The sequence below is a fragment of the Anguilla rostrata genome, chromosome 7 (genome assembly GCF_018555375.3).
Source record: "Anguilla rostrata isolate EN2019 chromosome 7, ASM1855537v3, whole genome shotgun sequence".
Classification (NCBI taxonomy): domain Eukaryota; kingdom Metazoa; phylum Chordata; class Actinopteri; order Anguilliformes; family Anguillidae; genus Anguilla; species Anguilla rostrata.
In genome coordinates this window covers 25,494,381-25,510,664 of record NC_057939.1, presented here as the reverse complement: position 1 = coordinate 25,510,664, position 16,284 = coordinate 25,494,381, and the positions used below count along the sequence as shown (strand labels likewise).

The 16,284-nt window shown below is 41.1% G+C and overlaps 1 protein-coding gene across 6 annotated transcripts in view; it reads right to left on the bottom strand.

The window, feature by feature from the left end:
- Nucleotides 1–1,324, bottom strand: part of LOC135259474 (nuclear factor 1 B-type) — a 146,219-nt gene extending 144,895 nt beyond the window's left edge. For 2 of the 6 annotated variants that reach the window (XM_064343917.1, XM_064343916.1), the window contains exon 1: nucleotides 1,109–1,320. In XM_064343917.1, the coding sequence (XP_064199987.1) occupies nucleotides 1,109–1,204 (96 nt within the window). In that variant the 5' untranslated portion in view covers nucleotides 1,205–1,320. Of the gene's footprint in view, nucleotides 1–1,108 lie in introns of all 6 variants that reach the window. The other 4 variants (XM_064343918.1, XM_064343929.1, XM_064343920.1 and 1 more) reach the window with 4 other exon arrangements.
- Between the last annotated feature and the right edge of the window lie 14,960 nt (nucleotides 1,325–16,284).

The window sequence follows — 16,284 nt, the reverse complement described above, 5'->3', positions numbered from 1 at the left end:
ACTGTGAGGAAAATGTGGGGGGAATTAGAGGGGCGGCAGGGATACCCCAGTCTGCCCTGCAAATCCGGCCTTTTTAAAAAACACAGCTCGTAGCCACAAGAGTACAGGGAGGGGCAGTAAATTAATTGGGGGGGGGGTTTAAGGCCAGCCGTAGGTGTCCAGCCATAGCAATGCAGTTCAATTATATATATACATATATATTTATATATATATATATATATATATATATATAATAACATTACTAAGAAAAAATACCACAGGACACTACATGTACCCCACTGGCAGGGGGGTGCACTGAAGTGAAGGAGCAGGAGTGGCGAGGCAACGTGCTGCTGATTAAGGAGCAGCGACCCAACTGTCACACCACAGAGCCTCCTTCCTCACAGGGGACCCGTCCTGTCTGTGGAGACACCTCCCTGCAGCCCGACCGCGACAGGAGCAGCACTGCGGCGGTACCATTTCGGCTCAAAGTCACAGCCCGTCAGCCAAAAAAGCAGAGCGACACAACCCCAACCCCCCCTTCAACCCCCCCTACCCACCCCCGCAAAAAAAAGACTGAAACTCTCTTACCCAGACCTATTCTACTTAGCGACAGGGTCTCCGAAAAACCAGCCTCATGCCAAGCTTCGGGCAGGGGTGGGGTGGGCGGGGGGGGGGGGAACTGTAAAATTAGCATTTTGTTGATCAAAATGGAGTGGCACCATACCCACAGTTCACAGCGCCCAGGGTCTCTGTCCCATCGCCTCAGAAACAAAAGCCCATTCTGGTGCCAGGAGAGGAGAAAGCGTCTCCTTTAGACCCGGCTTTCATTAGAAAAAACAAACAAAACCCAGCAAAAGACAAAAAAGAACACAGAGGGAGTGAAGTTTCTCACAAAGCGAAAATTCACACGCACACACACACGTTAAAAAAACAAAAAGAAAAAAAAAACAAACCGCGCTCATTGAAACTTTCCAACACGTGCATCTGGGGCAACGAAGGAGGAGTTAAGTTTCAAAAAAAAAAAAAAAAAGGAAAAGAAAAAAGCCCAACCAAAAAAAAAAAAAAAAAAAAATGAAAGAGAGAAAGAAAGTGAAAAAGAAAAAAAAAAAAAACACGTCAAACTTACCATCCACCACGTCCTGGCTGACATGTCGTAGCAGAGCTGCCATTTTATGGAGCCGTCGGCCGCGGTCCCTGCCATGCCTCTGTCAGCGGCTCTCATCAGACGCAGCCCAACGGAAGATAAGACACCTAATCAGGGAAGCATCGGGCTCCGCGGCATGCTGAGCTACATGTAGGCCAATCCTTATCACGCTGCATCATGGGAAATAATCTCTCGCACTACCAATGACTCCAACCTCGCCGGTGCAATGACAAGGATCAGCCGTCTTACCGAACCCCCCACCCCCCCCACCCCCCACCCACACACACACACACACACACAAACCCCCCTCCCTACATCCCACACAGCCCCCCCCCCCCCCTTTTCGACCCAGCTTTATTTTTAAGGAACAGTTGACAAACGCAGTGGCAAACATGGCTCTTTTGTGGAGCAGAGGGAAGTGCAGAAAGTCTCCGGCGAGGGGGCGGGCTCGCTTGCCAGAGTGGAAGCAAGGCTGGCGAAAGTTTATTTGCATTCTTGTCTGTTGTATATTGTTCAACTGGATCCGTGCGCTGCCCCCCACCCCCACCCCCATCCCCACCCCCACCCCTCCCCCGGCCCAAAAAAAACCCCTCACCCCCTCCAAAAAAAAAAAAAAAACTTCCATGCAGATGAGGAGAGGCCCAAATAGCGAGGAATTAATATCTCCAAACAAAAGCCATGCGAGTCCGATGGCGCTCGGCGGGCTCGGTTCAGATGTCAGGGAGCGCGCTCGCCCGGAGCGGAACACACAGGTAGCCGCGGCGGCGGCAGCTGGACCCGACCGCGCAACCGTCGCCGGGGGCAACCTCCAGCTCATATGGAACCGGTTTAGCCGGGCCATCGAGAAAGGAGCTTTTTTGAAAACAAGAGAAAGATTACAAAAATAAATGAATAAATAAACGAATGAAATAAATAGACGAATGGAAATTTTTTTTTTAACGTTTAAAATAAATAATCAGAACGAAATACCAAATCCACAGAGAAGCCTGAGGCAAGGAACGCTGAAGAGGTGGGGACCCGTGTTGCATTTCTGAACCACACAGGGAAAGCTGTGCTGTGGCTCATGCAATGCACAATGCCCTGTAAGAATTGAGCTGTACATTGCTGCTTAGTCACTGAAACAGCCTTGCTGAGCAACTTAAATACCTGTGTCAGTCCTTTGCCACTTTCTGCATTCCCAGGTAGGGGATTTTTTTGTCGTTGCTTGTCGCTGTATTCTAGATTCATGGTTTCTTTTGTTTTAATATGAATGCTCTCATAATGCGGTGGTTCTTATCCATGAAAGATATACAGGCAACTCTTTTTTATTTAAATGCCAGTGTTCATACGATCAAGATTTTTACTTTTTAAAAACTGTGAAAAAAGTGTAAATTTAACAATAAAATGATACTACATTTTCAAGGCCTCATTTAATTTGCTTGAATTGCTGTGTCATTATGTGCTAAAAATTGTATGTATATATGTAAAAATATATTGGACATAAAGATACTAAACAATAATACTTGTACAATCACAAATGTAATATGTCACATTTAAGACATATTTGCGAAGTATTATGAAGGCTAGGTCTTGTTGCATACTGAACAATGATGTAAAAAAAAGCGTTTGTTCAAAGGCAGTTTTGTTTTATTGCATCGCTAAGGAGCAAAATAACATTAGAGTCGACGTGACTGACAGCAACAACTCTCACAATCAGGTCAAGACAGGAGACAGCTTCTCTCTTTACCCAAAACGTGGGCTGAAAGACTCCGCGTTCGTGATGAACGGGAAACATTTCGATAGTTGTTACTTTGCGCCTTATTTCGACCACCGTGCGAAGTCTGGCCTTTAATTAAGTCCCAACACAAGCAGACTGCCAGACCTTTATGCCGTGCTTGGTCCACACAGACAATGAGCTTTTTTGTTCAGGCCGCAGATGAATATGTGAAGACAAGCTGATGTAAAGAGGAGTAGGGGGGGCGGGGGGATCTTAGACAGGGTTGCTTTCCTTAGGAGATAGCATCATGATAAAATTCAAGTGCAGAGCACAATACATTATGGGGTTTTCGAAGTCTATGTTCACAAAGCAGTAGGCCACCTCTCCAACGTCAAGGTTTCAGCACATCAGTGTCAAAACACAGGCACGTTTATGTCATAAGAGTGCGATAAAATCTGCTGAACATTTATTTTTATTTCATTTATCGTTTAGGGTGGAAGCAATTGAGCTATTAATATTTATGCCAGATAAAGAGGCGTTGAAGACGCACGCATGGTCGCGTTTGACACGGTGGATCAAAGACAGACCTGTTTTTGGCAAATGTGCCATCCAGAGCTTTATGCCCCAGAGAGGTGAACCGAACGCAGAGCTGACCGGCACATACTGCAGCCGAGGCTACAAGGGCTCTCCTTCTACTGTTCCCACTCACAGTCTAGATCTGCTCAACGACCGGCAATAAAGTGTGCATGAGATGGTTTGTAAAAATAAATTAAAAATTTAAAAAAACTTCATATAATGAGGACAGAGGATTATGAAATTTTGCTATTTTAGAAATCTTAGTGTAATATCCTAAGGACAGATAAAGACTTGAAAGCATCGAAAGTCATTGAAAACGGGGAGATTCTAGTTCATTTTCCTTGAACAGTTCCATTGAAGATTTTAATTCCCAAATAATAATAATAATAATAATAATAATAATAATAATAATAATCTTTACAAAATTGAAAATTGACATTAGCTTTAAACATCTTTCTTGCTTTGCTGCTAACTTTATCGCCTCTTCCTGAACTGGCGCCCGTGAGCTGAACACAAAAAGCAGGTCTTTGTTTAATAATTGTGGAGAAGCAAAGTCGACTAGGAGGACGATTTTGCAAAGATGGAACAGAGGAAAAACAGTATGGGAGAAGGCTATTCCTAGGAAATGTCATATTTAATCTCTCCCACTTTCTGAACAATACAACAAATGCACAACCAAAGAGAATCCTGGAGTCTCCAAAGACAATTCAAATAATATTCATATATTTACCAGATGAACTCTTATTTAAACAATGTACATTTGTGAATAGCATTAACCTAAGACAGGTGTTTGAAATCACTAATAGAAATACAGATAGATAACGTCCCAACCAAAATTTGTCACATAGTTCTGCTTGTACTCAGAAAACTATTATAGTGTTGTGAAACTATTACATACAGACAAGAAAGTGTACATTTCAATGAAATATCATTTTGGAAATGCCCTGTAAAATAAAAAATACAGGATTTTTTTATTTCCTTTGTGCATTCACATCATGAAAAAAAAAATTAATCCTTTCTTCAACTATGTCAACACCCATTCAAAAGTGTAGTTTCCCCTTCTACACAAGACAGAGTCTCACTTTTTGTTTAAAAAGTGCCTTTAATGCTAAAGTATTTAAGAGGCTTTGGGTGAGCCAGAATGATAAAATGTCTTTCCTATTATAAAATACATTATGCCAGGTGCACAGACAAGTAAAAGCAGAAATTCTATCAAATAAAACTAAACTCCAAGATACATAATTACCCATCCAAAAACTCTACTTCAGTGTATAATTCCAAATTGTGACCTGAATTCCAGAATATGCTATATGTATATATAGCCAGAATATGTATGTATACATTTATGTACATATACTGTATATGAGAATATTTTTGATATTTTGGTAAGGCTGATCACAGGTATGGGGACTTTTCAGGGATTTGTGATCTAGAAAATACACTTCAAGTAACTCCAAAGCAGCTTGTAAAATGATATTTATGTTTCCAGAGGTAGTACATACGATCAGATCAATTTTATAGCATTTATTCACAATTGGTTTTTATATCATGTCGATACATTTCCTTGAGTGCAGTGGTCTCAGGTTGCATATGGCAAAGGAAATTGTTCCAATTTAAAATAAAATTAATGTCAAACATTAATAACAATATTATACATCATACACATATATACTGTAAATCCTCTAGAGGCATAGCATTTGTACAAAAGTTGCGCTGGAGCTTCTTTAAGTGCATTTTCTTGCCTTAAACCGCAAATCTTCAAATGCCCTCTGCCTGTCATTGAAAGCCAGCAGGTCATCAGAACCTTAAAAAAAATCCTGTCACGCAGAAACTGTCTGGGCCAACCAAAAGCATACACTTAAGTGAACATAATCATAATAAATATAATAAACCCTCAGAAAAGGAACTATCCCTTTAAAGTATAATGTATGCAGAGCTGGTTTTTGCATCTTTATAAATATACAAACATGAATATGTTTACTGTTTAGATGATTTCACACTTCGCAAAATCTGTAAACAAAAGCTCAGATAAACCACAATTCACTCAGGGTATGTGCTAATTATCACAAGGCTTTTGTTTTTCTTTTCTATTTGCGAGAGTGCCACAGAGCAGCCGACTCAGCAGATGAACCTGGAGTAATATTTTAACAGTCGGGACATGTGAAAGCACAGAATGACCTTTTCTGGCTGCCATAACATGGTCAGGTCTTTACGAGGAACAAAGCTTCGGTCTTGCAGTCCTGAAGTGCCCAGGATCGCATTAACAGCCTATAACAGCAATTAGAGCGTTACGGCTGACGCAGCTTTTAAAACGTTCAAAGAACAATGGCATGACAAATACGTTTTTTTAAAGGCTGTGTTTTTGGATCAAGGTGAGATGGAATGTGTTTGAATTCAACATCCATAAAAATAAAAAATAAATCTTATTAAATGCATCGGTTTCCCCCACAAAGCACTGTTTGCAGCATTACAAAAGAGAGCCTGAATGGCTGCCCACTAATTGTCCACCCATGTGTGTAAAAATAAATAACTGCCTTGTGCAACTCATCCTACCTATTTCAAACCATGTCTTCTAATGACTAGCATATGTGTAGCCACTTAAATCCCCACATTAACCAATATCATAAGGCTAGTAATCCTAGCCATGGGACAAAAACTCACAAACACAAATGAGATGATGCTGAGGTTAAGCAAAAAAAGACACCTATATTGCAGAGATAACACATAATGAATCACATAAGGTCTCCCTCTAGGGTTTGGAGGACAGTAAGACTGTTTCCTTTGGTTGGGGGATGGGCTTGTGTCTCTGTGCTTAATTGTATCTCTCATCATGACCTGTAGGAGGCAGACCTGCACTCATTATCCAAGGAAGAGTAATTAGCCACTGAAAAAACTGTTGGTTCAGGGCACCCATTGTTGCCGGTATTCATTTTTGATGGGTACCACTTGCTTAAATGATTACTTCATTTAAAGGTAGCTTTTAAGATGAACACTGCCTGTTGAGCAAATGTCAGAATTTAGACATATAGAAGGTTAAGAGACAGTTTGATATAAACGGACAAGGTTAACCCCAAAAAGGTCAGGTTTTACCCGAATATAGCCTGGCAATGTCCTAGTCAGCAAGAAAATTTTCACTTTTCAACCAAATGTAGGCATGTTTTCACCTTAATGCCTTTCAAGAACTTCACAAACTTTTCACAACGAAACTGTGCACTGGGTGAGATTTCTTCTTTAGTCATGGTTGCTAAACGAATGGGCAACTGGGCCTGTGTAGATTTTTTTTACAAAGCCATGAGCATGCTGGGATGTTGTTTGTTTGACTCAGGAACTACACCTGTGTGGAAGCACCTGCTTCAAATATACTTTGCATCCCTCGTTTACTCAAGTGTTTCCTTTGATTTTGGCGGTTACCTGTATGCCATTTTCCTGTTTGTCAAAGGTCCAAAGATTGAGTAAAGCAGGTTGATTACACAGTTAAATTACCTCACCTGGTTTATGGGTCTGAATTGGTTTGCTGAATTTTAGATGAAGACAAAAACCAGAAGGGGCTATGGCTATTCAGGACCAGGGTTGGGGATGCAGCAGACCCTGAGGGTCTCCAGGACCAAGGTTGGGGACCCCAGCAGAACCTCTGGCACTCCAGGACAGGGGTTGAGGACTGTTGTCTCTGCCCATTTTGAGGTCCAGGTTAAAGACCTACCAGAAGACAGCTAGAATGTTCTGCAGTGTACATTCGAGTCATTAAGCTCTTGATTGGACACCCTTTGGGTGTTGGAGACCAGGCGTGACACCATGCTAGATACTCTCCAAACCAGGGGTCACTAGGGCGGGCAGTGTGACCTTCCCTGCCCGCACATGTCCAAATGTTCACCCAGGGGCCGTGGAACCTTGGAAGTGGGACAGGGGGCAGTATTAGGGGACTGACGAACATGCTGTGCAAAACCCGAAAAGAGCTTGCCAGGCTAAGACGGGTCTGCCACCTTTAGCAGAAGGTAGCGACCATCCCCTCTGACACCTAAAATATTGAAACCATCACCCAGCATATGTCGGAGAGCAAGCTGCCTCCGTCGATGTCCAAATCTCCAGTGGACCCAGCCTTTCGCTGGTGCGTGTGCATGGTAGCGGCAGGCTGCTAAATCGCGGCATCTTCCAAGCGCGAATCCTTTGTTCGGCCAACCGCAAAGGGAAAGCGTGATGTCTGGTGTCTCCATACGCACTCATATGGGGAAGACTGATACTGAGGAAGATAAGGACTTAATTCACTCATTTACCACAAAGGATGGATTCCTCTGATTCTGAATATCCGCAAAGGTTCAGCAATTGTAAGTTGGACATTAAAATAGTAGAATAATTCAAATGGAAATATTAATATTTTTTATTCAGTGTTTTTTTTTTCTTATATGTTATCATTTGTTGCTTTAGGCCCTGAGAAAACTATCAATTTTATTTCAAAATTAAAATGTGGATTATAGTAGTAATATACAGGATGTCTTTTGTCTTTTAGGCTTGTAAATTCTAAGCAATAAGGAAAGCATATCTCATCACTAAACTTTCCAGTATTAGCACCCATATCGCACGCAATCAGAATACAGTGCATGCTTTATTTTTTGTTTTTCAGAAACAATGAAAGTCATGTTCTTGGCATTTACAAGTTTACAAATGAACCCGACTTCCTGACATGAATGTCGAAGCTGTGAATGAAGGCAGCTTTGTCAATTGTTTTGTACGTTCAGAACAAGTGGAGACTTTTTTGTGCGACCTATTATTTAAAAAAGCAAAAAGCAGAAAAGACCCCCTTTTCTACCATTCCACATTCCGGCCCTCCACCTCCTCAGATTACGTCTGTTTAGGCAGCTGGCTCCTTTTTTCCTCTCTCTCTCTCTCTCTTTCTGTGAATTGTGGGATTGTGTGAGAACCCTTCTGCGGTAAATATGAATAAGGCGGAGAGTCCGTGTGACATGGGCCATTCAGCAGACATGGCAGAAGCTTCCAGAATAATGGCCGCAGTGTTTCCAGCCCTTTGCCCTCACCCATTTACTTCCTCCATTCGCTTTTCAACCATTTACACAAACTGTGTTATTTTAACTGAACACAGTGTGGGTAACATGGTGACATGTGACATAACACACTAATAAGCCACATTCTGCGGTTGCTTAACGTATGGTTGCTTGTATTTCTTGCTGTGTCTCTCAGTCAGATGTGACAGATAAGGCCTAATGTCCTCTTGTGACCCAGAAGCTAAAAGTTCAAGCATTTTATAACATTTTTTGACATAATACAAGTGTCTTGGATGACAATAACATGTTTCAGTGAAAATAAATATTAATCAAAAAAAAAATTTTTTTTATTGAATTCTCCTTGTAGTGTATGTTTCAGCATGGTAGAGCATATGTTTTTTTTATTGTTTTTTTTATTGTTTTTTTTATTTTTTTAATTAAGACAATATCTAAGGATTGCCTGGATTCCCTCACCTTAACCCTGAAGAAAAATGGTCATGGGTGAGGGTATTACTGCCCCCTTTGTGGCAAGATATGTCATGACATGACAATAAAGTATCCTTTAATCTCACTATTGTAACCAATCAAATTTTAAATCTTATTTTATTTGTGTATATCAACTCTATGGTTTAGGCAGTATTTCTTCATTACTTTCATGCCAATAAAGCTTGTTGAATTGAAGTGAAATGACTCATGTCCGCTACAGGGGACAAAAACAAATTGTCAGGTCTTAGGAGGCTATTAGACAACATTAGATATTTGTCATCTGCAAGCATGTGAGTGAATCCCAGGTATCGGTAAATCAGGGGCTTGTTCTTATGCTGGTTCTCTCAGCTAAAATGTTTTCTGAGTCAGGTATGGCGTTAATTCAGTTTCAGATCAGTCAATTCACGGATTCAGGAACATTCAGTGTGAATGAACTGAAATGAAAATCCTAGCAAGAACAAAATGTTCAATTAATGAATTGAATCAAATCAACGAAAATTAAATTTATTGAGACCTAGTTGAAGTGACGTAACATTTGCATACTTTACATGTTCCTCCTCCCCTTACTTTCTGGACCCTGTAACAGTGATCTGATTCCAGTGGAGGCCCTTAGGAGGCCCCTTCCCATCTGTCACTAGGAGCTCCTCAGGGCTCCACACAAACCTCATTGACTTTGAACCAAAAAACGGAAATTTTTCATGATAGGATTAGGATTAACTTCTCTCCTTTCTTACAGGTTTAATTGGATTTATTATTTTTTTTCCTGTCCATTCAGTTTCAGTGAGTGGTTGGGAAAAATCAATAAAATGATCAATATTGCATAGACCAGGAAGTTGTGAATTATACCAGCCTGCCTGCTTCTGGGATGGGAAGCTATCGAGCTAAACGCTGCAGCTATCGAACTAAATGCTGCAGACGCTGGCTCCAGGCTCCACGCCTCAAACTCCAGGGGCGGAAATAAAACACCTCGCTGCTTTAATCAGATTGACAGGAACAGCCGCTTCTTCTTCTTCATCATCATCATCATTGTCATCATCTGTGCATGAAGCCAGAAGACATACATCAGCAACTCCACTGTGCAAACCATTTAATGTTCGCACAAATTCATGTTTACGGCAGACACAAACGGATTTGCTTCCATTATTCCACGGTCTTGCTTCTGTCATGTTAAAAAAAATTCTAATTATATGTGACCAATACCTATGTAAATATAAATGTATGGTCCAGAGGGTTAACATTATTGCAATTTCCAAAGGAGATTATTGCAATATTAAACTTTGGACTTGTACTGGGATACTGTTGATGTTTTGGTATTGTTTATTTAATGTTGTAGCTGTCAGTGTCAATTTTTTACAGTAAATCTATCACACAAATTTACCATATAACACAATAAGCACATTTAGATATTTCACTACAAAATCATTCCCTCAGAGTTGTGTTGTTTCTTGGTCCCGTACCCATTAAGAACACTCAAATAGGCTTGGACCCCTAAGGAGAAATTCAAAGCCCTTCCGACAATTAAAAAGAAAATATTCTCAATGTCAATTAGCTATATGAGGTTTGTAATACCAGACTAGGTGAGCTCTGAATTGGATTTGGACTATACTTTGATTCAATACCCAGCATCTAAAATCATAATTATAATAGGCATGCAGAACATGATTTAATTACTGATATTATGATCAGTTGTTTTCCTGCCAGTTCTTTTCCTCTCTCCTTTGTTTAGCCAGATGTCCCTTCAAATGGCAGAAAAACAGGTGGACATGTGTTAGTGTAATGATCTATTTTACAAAGCAGGACCAGGCATTTCTTTGTCATAAATGTAAATGTGTGACTAAGCTGATTGATCCTGACTTGATTTATGGGCACAGGACACTGGTGCATCTCTGCATTGTTTGAAATCACACATGAGGCCATTGTACTGAGTACTTGTACCTTTTTTATATTGTTTCTGTGGTGGGTTTTGAACTCTATAGCCACACTCTGTAAGATATACTAATTGGACCACAAATGATAACCTGTTACTTTTTTTTGGCTAAAGAGGACATCTGCTTGAACAATGAGGAAAATGAGAGGGATTAATTAATTAGTCATATTGTGCTGTTCAGTATATTAAAAAAACATAAAACATTAGCATTACAGTACTTCCTGCTACATCACACAGAGAAATGCACTGTATGTTGAAATTTCAACAAATAGTTTTCAGCGAATTAAAATTGTTTTCATTTGATAAATTTATGGACAAAAATGGTTATCCCTGAATATGTTATGTATTAAAATAATCACAGTTACAATGTAATAATATACTGTAAGGCCATAACAGATAAACCCTTCTGTAAAGTAGGTTTGATGATTTGTTTGAGAGAGTAAAAGATCCAGCAGTAAGTCATTATATGCATGTACAGCTGAGTAATGAGTTCCTCACCTGCCGACAAGCAGTAGAAGACATTCTTTAAAAAAAAAAAACTAAAAAAAACTGAATTTTGTAGCAATGCTACCTGGAATCAGGATAGTTTTTGTTTAGTCCTCATTGCTCATTTGAAAAAAAAAACTGATGACAGCCAATTCAGATAAATTACACTTTACTGGGTCTGGCACCATGACAACTGCACAAGTTTCATACAAAGAATGGAACATTCTGGACCGTATGCATGCCAAATATATGACTACAGCTCTTCAACAACCAAGAGACTGACTCAGCAAAAAAGACAGGTATTTTTGGCTTTAATTAGCCAAGTAATTAGGGAATTTTGTTATACGTTCTTGAGGCGGTCACTTAATGCAGCAAGAGCTGTTTTCATGTGGATTTGTATTTTCCAGCCATTCGCAGGAAAATGAGTGAGAGTAAATGAGGAAGCAGTCCTCTCTGGGCTGTCTTAGACAAGACAAGATGTGAGTTTGAGATTCTGTAACAAAACCTCCAGCAACACTGAGGGAAACCAGGGCCAAATCTTTGTAAACTAATGGATGCAAAAATTCTGATGGGATCGAAGGGCAACAGCATCTGGACCGGAGCCATAGAGCCATGGTTACGGCTCATCTTGGCATCACCACGACAACCACGGCCGCTCCATTCGCACGCCCTTTACTCAGTCCACCATTTTCAACTTTTGCCCTGGAGACACATACTTTTTGTTGTGGCAACTCCTATTTGGAATTGCAGCATCTCAAATTAGAGAGTATCGCCTCAAATATTAAGCAGAACGTACCCTTTGGTGATGGTAGACCGGAATCTTAAAACAGTATCAGCTTAAGCTTAATTTATTTTATTTTATGTTTTTAACTGGGGACAAGGTTGCACACAGTCCTGGTGGTTACAGGCTCAAATCCATGATGAGGCACTGCCCTTGAGCAAGGTACTTAACCCAAACTGAACTCAAGCTTCATTTCAAACTGTAATACATGGATTGTCCTGTATTTTTTAAACATCATTTTAAGGTACTCTGGTTAAGGGCATCTTTTCAGCAAATAAATTAGTGTCATGTATGTTACATTACATTACATTCATTTAGCAGATGCTCTTATCCAGAGTGACCGGATGTATGAGAAACATAAGAGCTTTCACCTAATTAATATGAGCAATAGTGCCAATATAATGATGAGTAAGTCAATCAATGGATGACAGTAAATGGACAGTCGGGTCATGCCCTGCTGTGGGGGGGGGGGGGAGTGGACACATTCAACTGCCATGGGTGAGAATAGAAGGAGTGAGAAATGAAGGTTTAACGGAAGAGATGCAAGATCTTATTGGTAAAGGCTCAAATATGTCACTAGATCTTATGTAAGGAAGAGCATATTGGTTGCTTAATGGGTTTTGTGATTCTACTTCATGTCCCATTATATTTTGGATTACCTATTACGATTACGATGACCTATTTCATCACCCGGTGGACAGAGATGGAAGACTAAATCTGTCAAGTGCCTACAGTAGCGAAATATCCACATTTAGCAGATGCTTACTGACATCTTAAGAAGAGACCAAATAGCTCCTCAGTTTTTTTTGTGCATTATTTATTTTTCTGATGCACTGGCATGAAAGTCGGCTCGCAGAAGGAGCATCAGTCCACTACCATCTGTCCAGTGTACCATCCTTTGGTTCAAAAGGCACCGGGTTCAAAAAGGGAGAAGTGGACACAGTGCCAACTCTCGTACTAGGATCACCGACCAAAAAAAAAAAAATAAATAAAAAAACCTTCAAAGCACCGGCACCAGACTGCAGGCTCGATCCAGAGGTATATACCGTCTCCCAGAGCAAGCCACCCTGCCCAAGAGGCTGAGTTGCAGCTAGTCAGCCTCTCTCCCCCCTCCTTCTATGAACTGTTCTTTATTCACCCGCCCCTCCTCCTCCGCCCCGCCACGGTCACAAAGACATCTCCCAGCCACCATCACCGGAGCCTCAGTATCAGGCTCGCTAGCAAGGGCCGGCACATAAGAGCTCTTTTGTTGCGTTGACTGGAGGGACATTGTGTAAAAAAAAAAAAAACACAGGGCCTGCTCAGAGATGAAAGGCTAGCCTCTCCTCTCATCTAAGCTAAGTTTATCCTCCCTGAACTCTCTCTTTTATACTCCCCCTACAAAGGGATGGCTTTAAGATATAAATCGCGGACACTTATCAAAATGTCCATCACTGGAGAGGGATTTAGATTCCGCGATGCGAAAAGTCGGTTAACCCCGGAGATTCCGGAACGTTGGGGAGGTTCGTCCTGTGTGTGGCGTTCTCATGCTTTCATCCCTGTTCCAAACCCCACAAAACATTTTAAAAATGGTGAAAAGTGCTGTAGTCATGGCAGTCAGCTCAGGTGAACAGTACACTGTTCTTAATTTAAGTATGTATGTGCTGGTATGTAACAGTTAGGTTTCTCAAACAGAAATGATTTATTTTATTAAACTGTCCTCTGCATTTCAATATTCTACTTCTCTCATCTCCGTTTATTTTTTTCATTTTTACTAAGAGTCAACAGGTTCATTTCTGACAGGAAACTTGCAGGGTGGCTTGCAATCTGATTCCGAACACTTAAAGGCTATCATGTGGTCTGTTCAGAACCCTAACTGCTGTAAAGGGCCAATGGAATATTGAGCTGCTCAGGACTCAGGTAACACAGATTCGTGTGTAACAGAACAACACGGAGACCGGTGAAGTGGAACCAAACTGGGTAGGAGTCATGCAGCTGTGTGGGGGAACAGGTGATTCTGAGCTGTGTACGAGCACACAAGTACACTGACCGCCTTTTCATCCAATAGGAATGTGGCTGTTGAGGTGGAAAGCATGCGTCCTTGTGTGTAATTTACACAGGTTGGTGCTGATTGGACCCGAGTCAAATCATTACCTAAAATAGTAAAATCGCCAGCACAATTACTCCACATTGCTGATGGTTTTAAAAGAAACATACATTTTCACCAGCATTCAAAATAAATTCCCTTTCATATCATTGCATATTTTTGGCTCTTAAACATTCAGCTGACTCATATCAGGGATTTACAGTTTTCAAACTCTACCAACATCAAAAATATTTCTGACTTGTATTTTACCCAGGTCTGTCATATTGTATTTTACCTAGGTCTGTCACTGTCACATTTTATGTGTGGAGATAAATTGAGGAACATACCACAATTAGGGACTAGATCCAGCTGCCCAGACATAGCTTATACCTACAGGATGAAACATAATATAGTACATATTTCTTTTCATTTGCTACAACATTTTTATCTGGCTTTGAAACAGCCATGGCCATGACAGATCTCCTGAGGGCTTTGCTGAGGAAGGGTCGGTACAATCCAGTAAATAAATTAATTTCCCTAATCCCATCACTCCATTTCTGACAGACGTAATACCTAATAATACCTATAAAAACAAATCGCAAAACATCTGCAGTTATTTTATATGTCCAAATAATATGTGCTTGCTTTCCTTGCACATATTGTTGAATGTAATAGTCAAATAAACAAACTAAACAAGGAAGCTGTTTTCTTCAAATGTATTCATTCCTTCCTCCACAAGGTCAGCAGGTCAACATAAGCTGCAAGGCAACAAATTCACGGGACACTCTTGCCACATTTACAGGGGTTGTATTTATTCATTTGACATATTTAATAGTTTTTTGACTTGTGTTGATATGTACAATAAAGGATAGCCTATGTGACCAGTAATTTGCTTTTTTTTTTTAATTGACCATTGGCTTTTCCAAACAAAGCAGGATTGTACAGTACAGCGTACTACATATGGGGACATATTACTGCATAACTCATTAACACTACTTCAGAAGGACATGAGAAGTGAAGAAGTGTCCGGAGATCAGCGATGTCTCCCTGTCCTGGAGCAGCTGGCCGATGGAAGCGCTCCCCTTCCCTCTCCCTCTCTCCTGTTTGCTCAGCTGGACGTCCGCAGGGCCCGACGCACTCCTCGCTGGCCCCAGCAGGCTCGCGTAATTACTTTACCCTGGGATAACTGAACAGCCCCGAGCAACCTCCCCTCCGCGCACACACTCTCCCCCTCTCGCTCTCCTTCTCCTCCTCACCGCGAGAAGAAATCGTTGCGCGAGCGGAGAGAGCGCTACGGACACGCGAAGCAACGTTCGCTATCGTCACGCGCAACTAGGGACGCGAGCGAGGAAGAGAACGAAGAACGAGAACTCCACAGAGGCTCATGTTTTCCACGGACGCTCAGTCACAGAAAAGAACCGTTTCATTTAATTCGATACTCATTAAAAAAGTAGAGCCGCCATTGTTAAACAGTAATGCTCTGTTGCCATGTCACTCCAACGCACTGTGCGCACGTATTGGAAATAAGAATGGTCCGGAGTAATGCACGGGTCATGGACGGCAGATGTGCGTGAGGTTCGCAGAACTCCCGGTAGTTTAACAGCAAGTGAAAGAAGAGTGACTTAGACCTTTAATAAGCTGCAGCTGGTACGCATATTATACTACATACTCAGCACGCTGCATGTTCTCCAGAGAAATTTGCACTGCGTAAAAACTTGTATGCACTCAGTAACCCTCCGATGCATAGCTGGTGGTTTTTTTGTTTTAAGCACAATAAATAAAGGAAAACATCTTGCTCGCAGGTAAAACAGGAATACAGATTGGTATAAGTTACCATAGTCTATTGAAGTATTTAGGATATTTACAGTTCTCATTTGTTTACTTTATTTTCGAAATTATGGCTATTTCACCACTGAATTGAATCCTGGCCTCCAGGTCCACTGTGTTGTGCCTCTATTGCTGTGCCACTTGGCAAAATGAATGTGTCAATGTACGACTGTGACCATTGCCAAATACAAAAGGTGTAACACGCTTAATAAGGGGAAATGTCAAGGTCATGGCAAAGACTAACGTTAGGCTTTCCAGCACTCCAGAGACCATTTTCCTAATCTGTGTTCATCATGCATGACTTTTTCAGTTGTGGA